The 21,004-nt window shown below is 38.5% G+C and overlaps 1 protein-coding gene across 1 annotated transcript in view; it reads left to right on the forward strand.

Moving 5' to 3' along the window:
- CREBBP (CREB binding lysine acetyltransferase) overlaps positions 1–21,004 on the forward strand; it is a 132,597-nt gene that overhangs the window by 20,455 nt on the left and 91,138 nt on the right. The window contains 1 exon segment of the mRNA XM_081296794.1: positions 4,038–4,750. Coding sequence (XP_081152920.1) covers positions 4,038–4,750 — 713 coding nt within the window.

Below are 21,004 nucleotides of genomic sequence, written 5' to 3' on the forward strand. Positions count from 1 at the left end.
GTTATCAAAGTGGACACAATTTGACAGACCAGTCAAAACCAAACTAAAACACTAGCCTGAGAAAAGTACCCAGCTACAAAAATTGACCATGTATTTGGTAAGGACTAGAATAAGCCATAAATGAAAACTGGTAGATCGGAGAGTGGTAGGATGATGGGTGAATTTTTTTTAAGTCCAGAGCCTTGCTTGGCATGCTAGACAAACACTACCACTGAGCCTACATCCTAACCCATGATGGGTGGATTTTTAAAGGTGAGAAATTGTTCTTCAGGATATTATAAAATAACCACTATCTATGGCACACAATGTCTTAGTCCAAAGTGTATCATGTAACCCTGGAATATTATCCTTGCTTTACAAATGAGGGTAAAGCAATGAAGAAATTAATCTATTTGCTCAGGGACCCATGACCAATTGTTAAGTCAGAATCTGAACTCCTGTTTTCAGTTTTTCTGTTGTCCTACACCTAGCCGGGGCTCTAACTTTGCAAATTTATTTTAATTTGTTCTTGTGGCGTTGTCTGCTGTTCTTTGGCTTGGCACCTTCTCCTTGGAGGAGTGCTTGGGGATGCTTGAAAGGGCCTGTTAGAAAATTCTGCAGGTTGTTCCGCACTTTAAGTATGAAATATTTGGAGTGTGTTTGTTTCTAGTTTACACACTCTTCATCCCCACTCCAAGCAAATATGAAGGAAAGAATCTCTATTTTGGTGCTCCACTTTCTGGTTTGGATGCAATTTCATTTTCATGTTCATGGATTAAGGGGCACTGCATTAAAAAACATGTATTTGTAGAGTGATGAGTAGAAAGTGTGTGTGCATGTGGACAAAGCCTGGACGGCAGCAGACAAAATGTTAGTTATGGTGGGGGAAATTTTTTTGAACTTTATTTTGTATGATTTGTATCTGGAGACTTAATAAATCTCAAAATTCAGGACAACGCAGCAGCATAAAACTTGTGGACTGACCTGCAATAGTGGGGTGGTCCTCTGGGTACCACCTGTGCTTTTTCATGGAACTGTTTGCTTGATCCAGGATTATATTCAGTCTCTTCACAATGACAGGTCCTGAAGAGGCACCCAAAATTGAGGGACTGTCTACTAAACAACTGGTTTCTACTCTTCAGAGATGTCAGTAATGGGAGACAAAGGCTGAAGAGCTTTTCTCCATGGGATGAGATACTAGAGACAGGACAACTGGGATTCTGAATTGGATCAGGAAAATGAGTATGGCAAAAGACATTATTGGGACCATAAAATTTTGAGTAAGGGCAGTATATTAATTATATGCTCGGTATTACACTTTCTAGATTTGACAAATGTACTTGGTTATGTGAAAGAGTGTTCTTAGGCGATACATACTGAAGTATGTGGGAAGAAAGTATCCTGCTAGTAGTCTGTAGCTTACTCTCAGGGTTCTGGGGAAACTGTGTGTGTGTGTGTGTGTGTGTGTGTGTGTGTGTACATGGTAAGTAGTGCCTCATTCCTTGTGGTCAGATGGGGAGTAATAGGTGTGTATTAAATAGAGATGGTTTGCCAGGCAGAAGAGTACAGAGAACTTGGGCAGTGAAAAAGAGGCACTAGTCAGTTCTGTAGGGGAAGGAAGTCTGCGTGGTCACTGTTCGTAGTCATTGAGTGGGGTTTAGGGTGGCATTTTCTAGCCCAAGAGAATATCCAGAAAAGACTTCCAATCTAAGTGACAGGTCACTGTATTATGGCTGGAAAATAGGGTGCATCTGGAGGGGTCGGGTAAAGGACTGAGAAGAGGGAGGGGGTCCACTGTGATGGTCTTTGTGTGCTCTGCTCATCCATAGACCTGATGATATATTAGGATATTTTCAGCTGTGATTATATTAAACAGTAGCTAAAATGGCTTCAACTGTAGGCAGTGTGTTTTCTCATGTAACAAGACATCAGTAGGTTCCAGGATTGGATAATTGAGCAGTTCGGACTTCATGGACTCAAGTGTTAGTATTTTTTATTGTGAGAGTAGCGGTGGTTTCTTCTGCTTGCAGGAGGACTGCCACAGGTCCATGACGAAATCTGGTCAGAAAAGAAATTTCTTTCTGAGCCTCCCTTACTATTGTGCAGGAAAACCTTTTCCAGAATGATTTCTATTGACAGTTGTTCAACTTCCTTGAGCTGGGATTTTGTCACCTGCCCGGGGAAGGTGGACATGTGCTTGGCTACTTTCTCTCCTGTGGCCAGGGAACGGTGCTGCCCTTCCCCAGAGAAACTCTAAGGCAGCCACCTCAGAACCACATGGGTTTGCCAGCCGTGTAGGGGGACAGGTAATTGGGTAAGCAAACACGAGGACCTGCCACCCTGGAGAAGTTGTTGTTAAACTTCTAAATGTGGGAGATGGGAGGGCAGGTGAGTTTTTTAAATTGTGGGGGAGGGGAGAGGCACAGTTAATTTTATTTTTGGTATGTTACATTCCAGCCATTGTTCTAATCTTACTCTGTGTACCATTTTGCATACATTTCTATTTGCATGTTTTTATAACATTTCCCTACATTTCTATAGTCATCCTAAGTATTAAATAGAATGTTTTATAGTAAAGAACAATTAAGCTTCTTTTTTAAATTTTTTTTTAGTTGTTGATGAATCTATATTTATTTATATGTGGTGCCGAGAATTGAACCCAGTGCCTCACACATGCTAGGCAAGCTCTCTGCCACTGAGCCACAACCCCAGCCCAAGCAATTAAGTTTTCTGTTATTGGATAACAATAATAGTAGTAATAGGTAATGCTTATTGAGTTCATGTGTCACCTATAATAGCACTCTTTTCCATTTATTAATTCATTTAGTTCCTACAGCACCCTTAGGAGTAGGGGCCATCATCATCTCTAGTTTTCAGGTGAGGAAACTGAGGCACAGAAGGGCTGAGTAACCTACCCAAGGTTTTATAGCTGGTAAGTGGGAAGCTGGAAGAAAGCAAAGGTTCAGGTGTAAGCAGGACCAATTAGTCTCTACCATCAGGCTAAACTGTTTCTTGTTGTTATTGGCCTTTTCTGTCATTGGCATTTTCTTTTACAGATAATACCAAGGTGAACATCATTCTGCATATCTCATCCTTTGTACATGAATGTGCAGCTTGCTTACTATGGGTTGGGAAGCTCAGAGAGGTGAGGGAGTAGAGGTGACACAAGACCACACACTTCCTTTGGGATGGTTATCTGCTATATGCCTTGTCCACTTGGGAGTCTTTGTGGTTACCCTTGTTGTTATTATTTTGATACTGGGGATTGAATCCAGGGGTGCTTAACCACTGAGCCACATCCCCAGCCCTTTTTTATATTTTATTTAGAGACAGGGTCTTGCTGAGTTACTTAGGGCCTTGCTAAGTTGCTGAGGCTGGCTATATACTGAGGATCCTCCTGCCTCAGCCTTCCGAGCCACTGGGATTATAGGCGTGCATCACCACGCCCGGCTGTGCTTATCATTATTCTGTATGATTGACACTTCTCATAATACAACTCTTTAAACTTCTATTTTTAACTTTTTAATTCTGTATGTATCTTTAGTATTTTTGGCAGCTTTCCACTTTGAGAAATCACTAATCTTGTTTTCCATTATGTTTTTTTTTAATGATTTAACTTTAAAAAAGTATAATTACTTAAGGTTGAGCTTTCATTTCCCCAAACTACTATTTATCTAATTTAATGTCCAGTTACTTTCTAATACACATAGATTCTTAAAACCATTTTAACCTTAGTGACTTTTTGGACTTCCTATTTATTATCCTTTTGTATATCTTGAGTTTTTTCTCACATAGTATTATATAATTGTTTTAGAATATGATAAAATCCAGGGGGGCTGGCTCTCCTCTCACCTTTAACATTTCCTTTTTTAGAACATGAAAAAATCTTTTTCCTTCTTTTATTTTCCCAAAATTTCAGATCATTTTGACATTACTCTGAAGGCATCCTAGTGTTTTGCTTCAAATGCCCATTAGGTTAAAAATCATAGTAACATGTGACAGTAGGAAAGCTATTATGGTTTCTTATTTTCTCATTTCCGTTTCTGTTTAATTTCTAGATTTTGGATCATTGTTTGACTTGGAAAATGATCTTCCTGATGAACTGATCCCCAATGGAGGAGAATTAGGCCTTTTAAACAGTGGGAACCTTGTTCCAGATGCTGCTTCAAAACATAAACAGCTGTCGGAGCTTCTTCGAGGAGGCAGTGGCTCTAGTATCAACCCAGGAATAGGAAATGTGAGTGCCAGCAGCCCTGTGCAGCAGGGTCTAAGCAGCCAGGCTCAAGGGCAGCCGAACAGTACGAACATGGCCAGCCTGGGGGCCATGGGCAAAAGCCCTCTGAACCAGGGAGATTCATCAGCCCCCAGCCTGCCCAAACAGGCAGCCAGCACCTCTGGGCCCACTCCCCCTGCTTCCCAAGCACTGAATCCACAAGCACAAAAGCAAGTGGGGCTGGTGACCAGCAGCCCTGCCACATCGCAGACTGGACCTGGGATCTGCATGAATGCTAACTTTAACCAGACCCATCCAGGCCTCCTCAATAGTAACTCTGGCCATAGCTTAATGAATCAAGCCCAGCAAGGGCAGGCGCAAGTCATGAATGGATCTCTTGGGGCTGCTGGCAGAGGAAGGGGAGCTGGAATGCCATACCCTACTCCAGCCATGCAGGGGGCCACGAGCAGTGTGTTGGCCGAGACTTTAACACAGGTTTCCCCGCAAATGGCCGGCCATGCGGGACTGAACACGGCACAGGCAGGAGGCATGACCAAGGTAAGTGAGCTGAAGTGTTTGTTTTCTGCTTAACTGGGGGCTTTTTTCCTCCAAGCAACATGGTAACATGGGACTACTTGGCCTTTTCCTGTCCCTACTATTGGACTTTGCACATGCCATTTACAATGTGAGAGAGAGACTTGTTATCTGGAGATCTGCTTTCTGGGATAAATATCTCTTCCCTATGTCTTTAAAATGAGAATTCCTAAAGAAGCCGCCAGAACAGCCTGCAGGTCAGGTAGTTGGAAAACTATAGGGAGTACCTTTGGGCTAGTTGCCAATTTTCAATCTCTGAGGAAAATGTGTAGAAATAGCACCACATGGTTGGTTGAAAGAGGCAACTTCTGCTGAGAATTAGCTTTTTATTGCATCAGTGGATCTGGTAAAAAAATTCTTTTTACCTCAGTTTACCCACCTGATGAAGTTTATCCTCCTATATACCTTTTCCTTTGCACCCTCTGGAGAACAAAGTTTACTTTTATAGTCTGCTTTATTCATGGAGAAGCTGTTCCAGGGTGATTAGCTACCTGTTGCTCTTAAGAGGTTGGACAGAGCCAGGGGGAAACACTGGCCTTTGGGTCTCAGCAGAAACAGCAGAGCAGTGGTTCTCGATTTGTTGTTCCCAGAGCAGCAGGAATAGCATCAGCATTCCCTTAAGCTTGTGGGAAAGTTGGACCCCCTGACTTGGAAACTGGGGTGGGGCCCAGCACTGTGAGCTTTAGGAAGCCACCAAGTGCTTCTGAGACCCAGTGCTTGGGGAAGGCCTGAGCTGAAAATTTGTAAAAACAAATAATGACATACAAAACCACCAGGAACTTGAATATGTAGTGGATCCTGGATGACATGAAGTATTAATTCATTTATATGTGATAATGATCTTGTGTTCAGGTCACTTTTATACGCATCTTCTCAATGGCTCTCCAAGTGCAGTACAGGGAACCAGACACTTTCAGGGGGACCATACTGACCAACTGCAGCCACCAGTTTTGTAGCTGCTTTCTAGAGCAGGATTAGAACATGGAGAAGAGGAAAGACAAATGCCAAGCTTTATGCAAGACAGCTGGAATGGATGGAGGCTGGCAAGGGAGGAGAGTGCAGAGAAAGAATGGACTGATTGCCATTGATGGGCTAAACCCCACACAAGCCCTGCCACCAAAGACTTCTGAACAGCAGCCATGGGACACCTATTTCAGTGTGGTCCAGCAAATTCCAGAACAGAACAGAGTTTGGACTGATTAGTCCTAAATAAGGGAGAGAGAGAGAGAGATAAGAGCACAGTTTCCATAAGGTTGGCTTTAGCATGATTGGTGGTTACGAAGTCTTGTGACTGTCTTAGGCAAGGGAGAGGGGTTTTTAAATTTAAAATATAAAAGTGAAGTAATTGCATGTGTTTCTTTTGAGAAGTTAACAGAGGGAAACATGAACTTTTAGTTGTCCCTTGACATTTGAGGAGGGGTCTGCTGCTAGCCACAAAGCTCAGTGGCATCACATATCACAAGGGGTCTGAAAAATTCCAATGTGCTCTTTTGAGTGGGAATGAAAAGGGCAAGTCATGTCTTCATGTTTGATGGAAACAGTTTGGTCAGTATGGTCCCCCTGAAAGTGTCTGGTTCCCTGTACTGCACTTGGAGAGCCATTGAGAAGATGTGTATAAAAGTGACCTGAACACAAGATCGTTATCACATATAAATGAATTAATACTTCATGTCATCCAGGATCCACTACATATTCAAGTTCCTGGTGGTTTTGTATGTCATTATTTGTTTTTACAAATTTTCATTCAAAAGCTGAATGATGTGTGTTTCAGTCAGTGATTATGGCTCCTATGAATTAGTCTATAGGATCCTCACAGTTTATTTGTCCAAGAAACTGTTATTTTGATTGTTGTTTGCTTTTTGTCCTTGGAGTTCCCTGTGGTCTGGAGTTGCCTATGATAACTGTAGCACTTTATGTTCCTCTGTTCACTGAAGTTTTCCATTCCGTCCCGAGCTTCATTTCTTTGGAATGATCTTCTCTCGTACAGCACTTTGTGAATGTTCACTGTTTGGAAAGTAAGCCAAATTAGTGTGTGGGGAGCACACTATTACCTGTGGTTTTCCCAAGGCAGTCATGGTGGTGATGGGGACTAGCATATTTGAAATGGCCTTTGGGTGGGATAAAAAGAACAAATAGTGGTGGTCAAGTAGTAAAAGGAAAAGACAAGTCTATTTCATACTATTCCTTAAGATTTTAAAATGCACACAGCAAGCCAGGCATGATGGTGTAGCCTAGAATCCCAGTGACTCAGGAGACTAAAGCAGGAGGATTGCAAGTTCAAGGCCAGCCTCAGCAACTTAAGCTCACAGCAACTTTAGCAAGACCCTGGCTCAAAGTAAAAAAAAAATAATAAAAAATAAAGGGCTGGGGATGTAGTTCAGTGTTGGAGCACCCCCGTGTTCAATCCTGGGTATCTAAATAAATAAGTAAATAAAACAAAGCAGTGATAAAAATGCACACAAAAAACTTATTTTAAAAAGATAATTCAGTTTTAAAATATCATTACAAAGAAAATATGTAATTCATATAAAATAATTCAGAAAATAAAAAGTACCCCCACGTAGAATATTGTTTCTATATAGGTATCTTTTTTTTTTTTTTTTTTGGTGCTGGGGATTAAACTGAGGGCCTTCTACATGCGAAGCTATATCCCCAGCCCTTAGATACCTTTTTAAGAAAATATATTTTTAATTGTAGTTGGACACAATACTTTTATTTATTTTAAGTTTATGTAGTGCTAAGGATTGAACCCAGTTCCTCACAGGTGCTAGGTAAGCACTCTACCGCTAAACCCTTCCCATTTTATTCTTATTGGTTTATGATCTTATTATTTTTGTGTATTAAATAATAAGGTTTAAATTTTTTTTTTGTATGGGAATTGAAACCAGGCTCTTCAGCATGTTGGGCAAACATTCTACCACTGAGCTATACCCCTGTCCCTGCTATCACAGTTTTGTTTATTGGTGCTAGGCATTGAACTTGGGCACTCTAACACTGAACTAAATCTGCAGTCCTTTTGCACTTTTAGGATCTCATTAAGTTGCCAGAGCTGGCCTCAAACAGGTGATCCTTTTGCTTTAGCTTCCAAGGTGGTTGGGGTTATAGGCATGTGCTACTCTGACAGGCCCACTGTGTGTTTTGACAAACCTTATTCCCCTTTTAAATTTGCCAAGTTAGTTTTACTAGGAATATAGTCACTTAAGGTCACTTAAGTTACAATATGATAGTTCTATGTTTGTTTTTTTTGGGGGGGGGTGATGGTGGGGGACCAAGTATCCATTTTTTTTTTCCTTTATTGCTTTTAGATTTTTGTCATGGTCAGAAATGCTTTTCTTATCTCAAGATTATAAATATTCTCTTGGGCCAGGCATACTAGAGTGTGTCTGTAATTCCAGATACTTGGGAGGTTGAGCCAGGAGGATCACTTGAACCCAGAAGTTCAAGACTGGTCTAGTTAACATAATGAGACCCCATCTCCAAAATAGGAAGAAAGGGTGGGGGTGTAACTCATTGGTAGAGTGCATTTAGTTAATTTTGGCTAAAGAAAATCTAGCAGGTTTGTTTTATTTTGTTTTTTTTGGCATTAGGGATCAAACCCAGGGCCTTGTGCATGCAAGGCAAGCACTCTACCAACTGAGCTATATCCCCAGCCCAATCTAGCATTTTTTGTTGTTGTTTTTCTCAGTTATAGTCATCCCAATACAGTTTATTTAAGATAATGATAATCTTATCTTTTTTCCCACCAATTTGATGTGCTGGGTTTTTTTGGGGGAGGGGGTGTTCCAGGGATTGAACCCAGGGAGGTCCTTAACCACTGAACCATATCCTATCCCTTTTTTTTTTGTGTGTGTGTGTGTGTGTGTGTGTGTGTGTGTGTGTGTGCGTAGTTTTAGATGGACACAATATCTTTATTTTTTATTTTTATGTGGTGCTGATAATCGAACCCAGTGCCCACGAACCCAGTGCCCCACGCATGCTAGGCGAGCGTGCTACCACTTGAGCCACATTCCCAGCCTCCCTTTTTAATATTTTATTTAGAGACAGGGTCTCACTGAGTTGCTTAGGGCCTTGCTCAGTTGCTGAGGCTGGCTTTGAACTCATGATCCTCGTGCCTCAGCCTCCTAAACTGCGGGATTACAGACTGTGCCTGGCTTTTATTTATTTTTATTTTTTGTATTTTTGTATATACTTTACTCACCTTTCAGATAGTGCAAGGTTTGGGTAAAGTTCTGGACTCTTCCTTTAGTTGTAGGGATCTTTGCTTGTTTCTGTGCCAGAAACTTACTTCCTGTTTGTACAATGAATTTTAGCATCTGATGGTGCTGCTTATTAAGATGTGCAGTTCTTAACCCTGGCTGTACATCAAAATTACCTGGGGAATTTTAAAAAATATAGTGCCTGAACCCCACTACAGACCAGTTAAGTTAGAGTCTCTAGGGTATGACAGGGTATTAAAATAGTTTATAGTTCCTCAAGTGATTTTCGTGGCAATAGAACCACTCATTTATTTATTTATTTGTTGTAGATGGACAAAATACTTTTATTTTATTTATTTTTATGTAGTGCTAAGGATTGAACCCAGTGTCTCACATGCATTAGGCAAGTGCTTTACCACTGAGCTACAACCCCAGCGCTAGAAGCACTCTTTTTTTTTAAAGTGTTTATTTTTTTTTAGTTGCATATGGACACAGTGTCTTTATTTACTTTTACATGGTGCTGAGGAGCAAACTCAGTGCCTCATACATGCTAGGCAAGTAGTTTACCACTGAGCTACAACTCCAGCGCCCCCAGAACCACTCTTGTAGATAAATACTAGGACCCTTTTTTAAATTCTTAAAAATAGACCAAAGAAAAATAAAAAAAACTAACCCACCAAAACAACCTGGCATTTTTATGGTAATATTTTTGAGTCTTGTAAATCATTTTAGGAGAAATGTAACATTTTAATAGTTTTATGGCTTCCTGAGTCTCTTAACATACTTAGAAATCATATCCTTTCATGGAGTTTTATGTTGTTCAGAAGTGCATTATAGTTTTTCTTATTAAGTTGATGTCTAGATATATTATTTAAAAAAAAAAGAAAGGAAAAAAATAGATATATTATGGATTTTGTTGCTATATCTATATTGGTATATATTTATATTGATTTTTCTCTTATCAATTGAATCATTCCTGTAATCATAAAATTAAAAGATATCGTGTTGCTGAATTTTATTTGCAAATGTTTCATTTAGTTTTTATTACTAATCATTAATGAGATAGACCCCTTTTAGTGCTGTCATTTGTCTGCCAGTGTTATGTTAACTTGGTCAAAGAAAGTTTGGAGGTCTTTCATATCCCTTCTCTGGACAGTTTAAGTAGCACTTGTACCTTGAAGAATTGTGAGGCTTTACCTATATAGATGCCTGGACCTGAAACTTTGGTTTTGTTTTTTCATTCTCTTTCCTTCCCTCATCTGTTCCTCCATGGAATCTGACTTGAAATCTTTGACAACTTTCTTACTATGTTTCCTATAGATATTGGATTGGCCCTTGTGGTCTCTGTAATGATACATATTTATATCTTATCAATCTGTGTGTGTGTGTGTGTGTGTGTGTAAAGTGTACTCTGATTTTGAAAAAAACTAAAAATATTTAACTCTTTTAGTCCATTTTGTAAAAGTAGGTAGTTAAGTACATGCTATCGCAGCATCATGTTACAGATTAAGAAATGGAGGCACCCAGGTATTGAACAACTTTCCATCATCGCACAGCCTATAAAGCAGAACCCACTTGAAAACTTGGGTCAGTTTATATAGGGGGTACCGGGCATTGAACCCAGGGACGCTTAACCTCTGGGCCAGATCCTCAGCCCTTTTTTATATTTTATTTTGAGATAGAATCTCTCCGAGTTGCTTAGGGCCTTGCTAAGTTGCTGAGGCTGGCTTTGAACTCATGATCCCTCCTTCCTCACACATGCCAGGCAAGTACTCTACCACTAAGCCATAACCCCAGCTCCTACAGTTTATATTTTAATATAATTTTTTTCCTTTTAAAAAAATTTTAAACTTAGAAGTGTGCAAAAATTGTTAGACATTCTCAGTGTGTTTTTCCCCCTTGTTCCCAATTTTGTGTGGCTCTATAACAAAACATTTTTCTGTTTTAACAGAAATAAGCCATTTCAACAACATGGCAGTGATAACAAGGCCTGATGTAATTAAAACTAGCAACAAAATAAAATGATTTCTTCATTTCAACAGCAGCAAAACTTGATGTGCTGTTTTTTTAGAGGGCATGTTCCAGTTTTCTACTGAAAATAACCCAAACTTGGTAGTTTTCAGTAGAAAATACTTGGCCTATAGAAGGAAAGCAAAAATGATTAACTTAAATGGAATTTAGAAACCACATGAACATTCAGATTAGTTTTCTCCTGCTGCAGGTAGTGAGAGATGTTGCTCTGCACAGAGAAGGTGGCTGGTAGAAAGAGGAAAGTGTTATGTTAACTCACCAAGTGGGCAAGAATCATCTCTGCTGGGGCTGTAGCTCAGTGGTAGAATATTTGCCTAGCACATGTGAGGCACCGGGTTTGATTCTCAGCACAACATACAAATAAATAAAAAATAAAGGTATTATGTCCATCTATAATTAAAAACAAAAGGAATCTTCTCATTTTAAGGTTGATAAAAATTTGCTTTTGTAGTTTCAGAAATCCTTTTTGTTCTTTCTCATTGTGTATCTGAAAAGGGACCAAAATAAACTTGTATCATCTTTTTTCACAGCTATCTTAGAGGGGTTTCCCAGGTGTCATAACGGAGGACTTACCCCAGGTGTCTTAGGGGAGGGCTTTCCAGGTGCATTAGGGGAGAACTTCACAGGTATCTTAGAGGTGGATTTCGTAGGTGTCTTAGAGAGGAGGGCCTTTTGGTTTGTTCAGGTATGGTCTCTGAAATATTATTCTTTTCTAGAAAGTAGTCTGGAGATGTAGGGCTTGATATTGCAGGGAACTCTTCCTGGAGTCAAGGTATTCATTTAGATTTAGGCTCCAACGTAGTCCGTCACTATTCTGCCAGATGCTCAAATGATCTGCAGATTTTCACAGGAGTACTGGGCCCTCCTTAAGCTTTGGGATTCAGCAGGTTGGGATGGGTATTTCTAACAAGCTTGCAGATAACCCTGATTGTGGTTAGGGAACACACTGAAAATCTGCTCTAAAGGAGTAGATTATTAGAATGTAGTCATTAAAGAATGAGTAGAGACAAGTTGGCTCTTAGAGGAATGGTTGGTCCATCTTCTCTATTTTGGAGAGTTGGGAATTTCTAATATTTAGTATCAAGAGAAATAATACTGTATATTTGTCTTGATGCTTTCCACTTTTTCATATAATGATATCTGATCCTTAAAATAATGTAAAGAAAATAAGGGAATTTTATATTAAGAAAATTCTAATTTGGTCTTTTAAAAGATTACAACAGAAATAATTTATAGAGTGGAACTAAACAGTGCAGTGAATTAATACAGTGCAATATGGGTTGTATACATCTCCATTTAAGCGTAGCTTTTTATTTCATTTTATTTTATGGTACCGAGGGATTGAACCCAGGAGCATTTAACCACATCCAGAGCCCCTTTTAAATTTTATTTTTATTTTGAGACAGGGTCTCTCTAAATTGCTGAGGCTGGCTTTAAACTCTCAATCCTACTGCCTTAGCCTCCTGAGGCTCTGGGTTTATAGGCATGTGCCACCATGCCCAACTATGCATAGTTTTGTTTTGTTTTTTGAGAATTTTAATATTTATTTTTTAGTTCTCGGTGGACACAACATCTTTGTTGGTATGTGGTGCTGAGGATCGAACCCGGGCCGCACGCATGCCAGGCAAGTGCGCTACGGCTTGAGCCACATCCCCAGCCCCTAAGCATAGCTTTTTGGTAGAAATATCTAGCAGTCTCATACTGGCTCAGTAATCTTACTGTGACTGCAAAGGAAGGTGATCCTAGATGTCCTTTAGAATGTATGGGTCAAGATGTGCCTAATTCCCCATGATAATTATCCATGAATTGATTTCATTATAGAAGTTTTAAATTAAATAAGATTATATTTGTATAATTAAACGGAGTGACTCACAGATAGTGCCCAGTCCATTCAGCAACAACAGCAGCCCAGATGGCCTTTGCAGATGGAGGACAGTTAAGTCTGAAGAGTAGAGCTTGGACTCTGGGGTGAGCTGCTTTGATTCATGTGCAGCTCCACTAATGATCAGTTGGGGAGAATTACTTAGCCTACCTCAGCCTTGGTTTTTGTGTTCTAGATGAGGATAATAATAGTACCTCTCTCTGAGAATGGTGTCAATTAAGAGAATCATAATAATTATGTCTATCTTATAGAATTGTTGTTTTAAGTAAATAAGATGTGTATGTGAAATACTCAACACAGTGCCCTAGGTTAACTCTGAACCTTCCAAAGAAGGTTGAGGAGTCCAAAGACTTTGCTGCATGAAGGTCTTGAGATAGCTACAAACATTTGAAGTGATAATGAGTCTTCTTTTGTAATGTTTTCAGAGAACATTTTCTAATCATAAAAGTAGTTGATATTTATTTTACAAAATTGGAAAGCTTGGGAAGTCTAGAAAGGAATACGTTGCCCATAACCCATCACCTAGTTGTACGTGTTCTTGTTTTGGTACCCTGGATTGAACTGGGGGCAAGGAGGCACTCGACCACTGAGCCACATCTATTGTATTTTATTTAGAGACATGATCTTACTGAGGTGCTTAGTGCCTTGCTTTTGCTGAGGCTGGCTTTGAATTTGCAGTCCTCCTACTTCAGCCTCCCAAACCACTGGGATTATAGGTGTCTGCCATTGTGTTTAACCATTGGATGTATTCTATTTCCTACTAGTCAATGTTATCTATAATTATGTATCTTTTTAAAGCCCAAGTTTTAGTCATAACTTCTCTTTTCCAGTTAACTTTGTAGCTGATTCTCTGTAATTCAACCTGAATGGATATTTACTAATAGCAACAATGGAGACTTTTTTGGTAACTTCCCCAGTGACTTCCTTTAAGACCCAATCATCTTTGTTATTTTATCTTTTTTTTTTTTTTTTGGTACCAGGGATTGAATCCAGGAGCACTTAATCATCTAACCACCGGCCACATCCTAGCCCTTTTTGTTTTATTTTGACACAGGGTCTCACTAAGTTGCTTAAGGCCTTGCTAAATTGCTGAGGTTGGCTTTGAACTTGTGATCCTCCTGCCTCATCTTCCTGAGCTGCTGGGATTATAGGCATGCACCACCACCCTTGACTGTTATTTTATCAGTTAAAGGTCAACTCTGATGATCCGAATTTAAAGACCTACTTATGCTAACTCTTATATTTTATTTAATATGTTTGGAGGTAAAATTACACGGTGAAAGCAGATCTTGCATTTGTCAAAATTCACATAATTGTGTTACTACATCCCCAACCCCCAAGATGTAGGGTATTTCTTTTATTTAGAAAGTTCCTTTTTCCTGAACTCTCATCCTCACCCTAGCATTCACTGCTGAGGTCTTCCACAGCGGACTGGTTTTACCTGTGCTCAAACTGCTTATGAATGGAATTGTACAGTATGATGATTTTTTTTCAGGGCTTCTTTTGCTCACCACATGCTGTTTGAGATTCATGTTGATTCATGAGTCAGTAGTTGTTTTTTTTTAGTTACTAAATAGTATTATGAATATTCCACAATTTACTTATCTGTTCTTGTATTGATAAACTTTGGGACAATTTCCAGTTTGGAGATATTATGAGTAAAGCTTCTGCAGAGATTTTTTTATACAAGTTTTTATGTGGGCTACTGGGTTTCGTTTCTCTCAGATAAATAACTGCGAATGGAGTTGATTGGAGAGGGAATACCTGTTTCTGGATTCTTTGAGGGGTCCGGAGATGCTGTAGCCTGTGGTTTACATTCAATTGGCCTGCACCTGAGAATGGGGTTGTATTTTTAAGTGTTGTGTAGGGAAAAAAAAAAAAAATCTGGAGTGGTAACTATAAGTTGCCTGTAAAAAAAAAAAAACTGAAATAATTTACTAATGGTACTTGAGGAAAAACAATCTCCCAGTTTCTATTCTAGTCTTTTCCATTGATCTACTTATCTCTTTGTTTAAAGCTTTTAAAGCTTTTTTATTTTTTAGGCACAGAGATTTCCTTTCTAATCCCTGCCACACATGTAGCCTCCCCATTATCAGCACCTCTCACCAGAGGGGTACAGCTTGTTAGAACCAATTAAGCCACATTGACACATCATAATCATTCCAAATCCATAATTGACTTTAGGGTTTCCACTCATTCACTACTCGATTTGGACAAATGTGTACTATATTAGTGTACATCATTACAGTATCATACAGTAGTTTGAATGCCTTGTACTTAAGTCATGGCATCTTTCCTTACCTACTGAAGGACATCTTGGTTGCTTCCAAGCTTTGGCAGTTATAAGTAAAGTTGCTATTGATATCCATGTGCAGGTTTTTGTGTGGATGTAAGTTTTCAGTTCCTTTAGATAAATACCAGTGAGTAAAATTGCTGATCATGTGGTATTAGAGTTTCATCAGTTTGTAAGAAACTGCAAAACTGTCTTCCAAAGGAAGTGCCATTTGGCATTCCTGCCTTTAGTGAGTGAATTGTTGCTTTCGGTTCTCACCAGATTTAGTTCTGTCTGTGCTCTGCATTTTGACCATTTTGATGTGTAGTGGTATCTGATGGTTGTAATTAGCATATCCCTGATGATATGGAGCATCTTTTCATATGCTTATTTGCCATCTGTGTATCTTCTTGGGTGAGGTGTCTGTTAAGGTCATTGACCCACTTTTAATCAAGTTGTCTGCTTTCTTATTGTTGAGTTTAAAAATTGCATATTTTAGATAGCAGATCTTTATCAAATGCCTGTCATATTTTTTCACAGTCTGTGTCTTCTTATTTTCTTGACATTGTCTTTCAAAGAACAGAAGTTTTTAATTCGAATGAAGTCTAACTTGTTATTTCTTTCTTTGATGTACTTTAGTTTTGCTGTAGGTATTACAATGAGATTGCTTCATTTCTCATTTCCATTTCTGTTCAATTTCTGCATTTTGGGTCATTATTTGATTTGTTACTAGAGCAGATAAATGCAATTGATATTTCTATTTGTGTATGTGGGGGGGGTACTAAGGATTGAACCCAGGGGTGCTCTGCAACTGAGCCCTTTTTGAGAATGGTCTTGCTTAATAGCTGATGCTGGCCTCAGTCTCCTGGGTAGCTGGGATTACAGGTATACCCTGCTGCACGTGGTGATTTTTCTGCATTAGATGTGTCCTATGACCTTGCTAATGTACTTATTAGTTCAGTTGATCTGTGTGCATTTTATTCAACTTTCTGTCTTTATTTCTCTGCCTAGTACCTTTAGTATAGTGTTTCTTTCTTTGTGTGTGCCTGTTCAAATAAAAACTATTCATATGATACAGTACAAATTTAGATTCAATAGAAAAGCAAGAAAGGATTCATTTTTTTCATCCTTCTAGAATTAATCCAGAAAACAGTGAGAATGAGTCTCTCTTATCTTAGTTTTAATGGGAGGGGGAAAGCATTCAGTCTTTTAGTGTTAAGTATGGTGTTGGTTGTAGGCTTAGACATCCATCATCAGGTTTAGGAAAGCATCCTCTTCCTAGTTTGCTGAATCTTTTATCAAAAGTAGCTTCTGAATTTTATCACATTTTCTCTTCATCAGATGATAGTAAGGGTTTTCTTATTCTTTCTTTAAATTCCTTATCTTATGTTAATGTTTTCTTCTTTTATTTATGTTGATGTAGTGAATTACATTTTTCTGAATGCTGAACCAACCTTGTATTCCTGGGATAACCCTAACTTCTTGATTAGGAATTATTCTTTTTTTTTTTTTTTTTTTTTTTTATACAGGGGATTGAACCCAGGGGCTCTTAACCACTGAGCCACATCCCTGAGCCTTTTAAATATATTATTTAAAGACAGTCTTGCTGAGTTGCTTAGGGCCTTGCTAAGTTGCTGAGGTTTGCTTTGATCTTGGGATCCTCCTGCCCCAGCCTCCTGAGCCACTGGGATTATAGGAGTGTACCACAAAATGGAATTATTCTTTTTATATATATATTATTTGGCCTCATTACTAAAATATTATTCAGTATTTGTGCCTCTGAATTCATGGGGAATATGAGTTTGTGATTTTATTTTCTTATAATGATCTTATTTATTTTGGTATCAAGAGTATACCAGCTTTTGGGCTGGAGTTGTGGCTCAGTGGTAGATCACTTGCCTGGCATGTGTGAGGCCCTCGGTTTGATCCTCAGCATCACATATAAGTAAATAAATGAAATAAAGATGTATTGACAACTAAAAATACTTAAAAAATTATGCTAGCTTTATAAAATTAGTTGAGAATTACTCCCCTTTTTCTGAGTTTAGCTGAGATTATTATTATTTATTCCTTAAGTGATAAATTCACTTGTGAAGGTTTTCCTTATGATTCAATTACTTTAATAGATATTAAGCTAGTCAGATTTGCTACTTACTATGTTGCTTTTAATAATCAATATTTTTTTTCAAGGAGTTTATACATTTCATCTAATATTTTTCCCACATTTTTGGTGCATTATAGTTGTATATAAGGATGGGATTTGTTCTTACCTATTTGTACATGCACACAATATAACAATATGATTTGGCCAGTGTTTCTCCCCAGTATTTCCCTCTCTCTTCACCCCCTGGTTCATTTCCTCTACTGGTCTCTTTTTTTCCTCTCTAGCTTCCACATATAAGAGAAAACATGGGACACTTAACTTTCTGAGTTGATTTATTTTGTTTAACATAATGGTTTCAAGTTTCATCCATTTTTCTGCAAAGAACATAATTTTATTCTTTACAGCTGAATAAAACTCCACTGTGTGTATATATACCACATTTCTCTCTCTCTCTCTCTCTCTCTCTCTCTCTCTCTCTCTCTCTCTCTCTCTCTCTCACACACACACACACACACACACACACACACAGCCCAGTGGCTTATAGGCTTGTATTACCACTCCTGGCTTTTTATGTTTTCTGTGTTATTTATTTCTGTCTTATTTTCTTCTGCTTATTTTGTGTTTCTTATAGTTTTGTAGCGTCTTACAATAAAAGCTTAGATATTGATTTTAGACTATTAACATTTGAACATTTAATTAATATTAATTAATATTAACATTTGACATTTCCCTCTCAACCTTATGTATCTCTTTCATTTCCCTGTATGTCTTTCATTTCCCTGCCCATCCTTGAATTCTTTATAATAAACACAGTAGATATTTAAAAAGATTTTCCCTAAATATTGCTGTAATTACTTACCATAAATTTTCATATATTTTGTCTTTACTATCATTTAGTTCAAAATATTCTTATATTTCTCTTGTGATTTCTTCTTTGATTCCTGGGTGATGTTGAAGTGTATTTCTTTTTTTTTTTTTTTTCCAAATATTTGGGTATTTTGCAGACATAAATTTGTTATTGATTTCCAGTTCCACTCTGTTTAGAGAACATGTTCTGTATGATATTTATTCTTTGAATTTATTGAGACTTGTTTTAGGGCCCTGCAGATGGTTTTCTTGGTGAGTGCTCTATGTATGCTTGAAAAGATTGTATATGCTACAGTTGTGGGCTATTGTGTTTTGTAAATGTCAATTTGAGTAAATTGGCTGTGTTCAAATACCTATTGGATTTTTTTTTTAAAGAGAGAGTGAGAGAGGAAAGAGAGAGAGAGAGAGAGAGAGAATTTTTAATATTTATTTTTTAGTTCTCGGTGGACACAACATCTTTGTTGGTATGTGGTGCTGAGGATCGAACCCAGGCCGCACGCATGCCAGGCGAGCGCGCTACCACTTGAGCCACAACCCCAGCCCTGGATTTTTTTTTTTAATCTGCTCTGAGAGAGGAATGTTAAAATATACAATGTTAATTGTAGATTTGTTCATTTTTTTCTCCTCATCAGTATGAAGTCTTTTTTTATGTGTTGGGAAGTGAATATATATTTTGGGTTGTTCGGTTTCCCTAATAAGTTGAGTCTTCATGATTTCTTTTTGTTTTTTGTTAATATTTGTCTTAAAAAGTCTACTTTTTCTCATATTAACATAGCCACTCCTACTTTTTGTATGATTTAGTGCTTGTATAGTGTTTGTTTTCACCCTTTTAATTTGTGTCTGCCTGCCTTCCTCCCTTCCTCTCTTCCCTTTCTTTCATTCCTTCTTTCCTGGTACTGAGGGCTAAACCCAGGTGCATTCTACCACGAAGCTACTTGAGCTAAATTACTGAGGCTGGTCTTGAACTTCTGCCTCAGCCTGCTGATTCACTGGGATTGCAGATGTGCATCATGCCTGTCTTCCTCCCCTACACACTTTTCAGATTTTTAAAAAATATGTATATATATTTTTTACTTGTATATGGACATAATGCCTTTATTTATTTTTATGTGGTGCTGAGGATCCAACCCAGTGTGTCCCATGGGTGAGGCAAGTCCTCAACTGCTATGCTACAACCCCAGCTCTGAGTTTGATCTTTTTAAGGCTGTTTTTAAACTTCATTGGGGTAGTTGAGAAGTCATCCTTCTTAGACATGGTTTTGGGAGGTTCTCAGTTGAGTACCTGAGGTGGGAGCTGACCAGGGGTGCTGCCTCTGGAGTCTGTTGGGCTCACAGCATCTTAGTCATCATACACATGGGGACAGTTTGAAGAGGCTCTAGGCGGTGATGAATTTGTGGTTGTGATGTGTAGATCACTGAGAGATGCTGTTTTGGTGGTGTGAACTTATGTGTATAGGGTACCTTGTGGTGATTGATTACTTCATGCTTTAAAAGTTATCTGTTGGGATGGGGTTGTGGCTCAGCTGTAGAGTGCTTGCCTAGCATGTGTGAGGCACTGGGTTCGAGTCTCAGCACTACATATAAATAAATAAAAGGTCCATTGACAACTTCAAAAATTTTTTTTAAATTATCTGTTATTTACTGAATGGTCCACAGGCTGTAGAAACCTGGTCACTGCTTCACTTAACATTCTTGTTTGTTTCTTTTTTCTGTGGTGCTGAGGTGGAACCCAGGGCCTCACACATGGCAGGCAAGCTCTTGAACCCTGAGCCACATTTTAAAGATAAGAACCATAGGATCATCTCGATAGATGCAGAAAAAGCATTCAACAAAGTACAGCATCCCTTTATGTTCAAAACACTAGAAAAACTAGGGATAACAGGAACACACCTCAATATTGTATAAGCTATCTATGCTAAGCCTCAGGCTAGCATCATTCTGAACGGAGAAAAATTGAAGGCATTCCCTCTAAAATCTGGAACAAGACAGGGATGCCCTCTCTCACCACTTCTGTTCAACATAGTTCTCGAAACACTGGCCAGAGCAATTAGACGAAAGAAATTAAAGGCATAAAGATAGGAAAAGAAGAACTTAAATTATCACTATTTGCGGATGACATGATCCTATACCTAGCAGACCCAAAAGGTTCTACCAAGAAACTTCTAGAGCTAGTAATGAATTCAGCAAAGTGGCAGGATATAAAATCAACATGCATAAATCACTGTATATCAGTGACAAATCCTCTGAAATGGTAATGAGAACAACCACCCCATTCACAATATCCTCAAAAAAAAAAAAAAAAAAAAAACCTTGGGAATCAACCTAACAAAAGAGGTGAAAGAACTATACAAGGAAAACTATAGAACCCTAAAGAGAGAAAAAGAAGAAGACCTTAGAAGGTGGAAAGATATACCTTGTTCATGGATAGGCAGAACTAATATCATTAAAATGGCCATATTACCAAAAGTACTCTATAGGTTTAATGCAATGCCAATCAAAATCCCAACGGCATTCCTCGCAGAAATAGAAAAAGCAATCATGAAATTCATCTGGAAAAATAAAAGACCCAGAATAGCAAAAGCAGTTCTAAACAGGAAGAGTGAAACTGGTGGTATAGCAATACCAGATTTTAAACTATACTACAGAGCAATAGTAACAGCATGGTACTGGTACCAAAACAGGCAGGTAGACCAATGGTACAGAATGGAGGACACAGAGATCAATCCACAAAATTACAACTACCTTATATTAGACAAAGGTACCAAAGCATGCAATGGAGAAAAAGGATAGCATCTTCAACAAATGGTGCTGGGAGAACTGGAAATCCATATGCAACAAAATGAATCTGAATCCCTTTCTCTCGCCAT

This window comes from Spermophilus citellus, assembly GCF_964194105.1.
Source record: "Spermophilus citellus genome assembly, chromosome: 6".
Classification (NCBI taxonomy): Eukaryota; Metazoa; Chordata; class Mammalia; order Rodentia; family Sciuridae; genus Spermophilus; species Spermophilus citellus.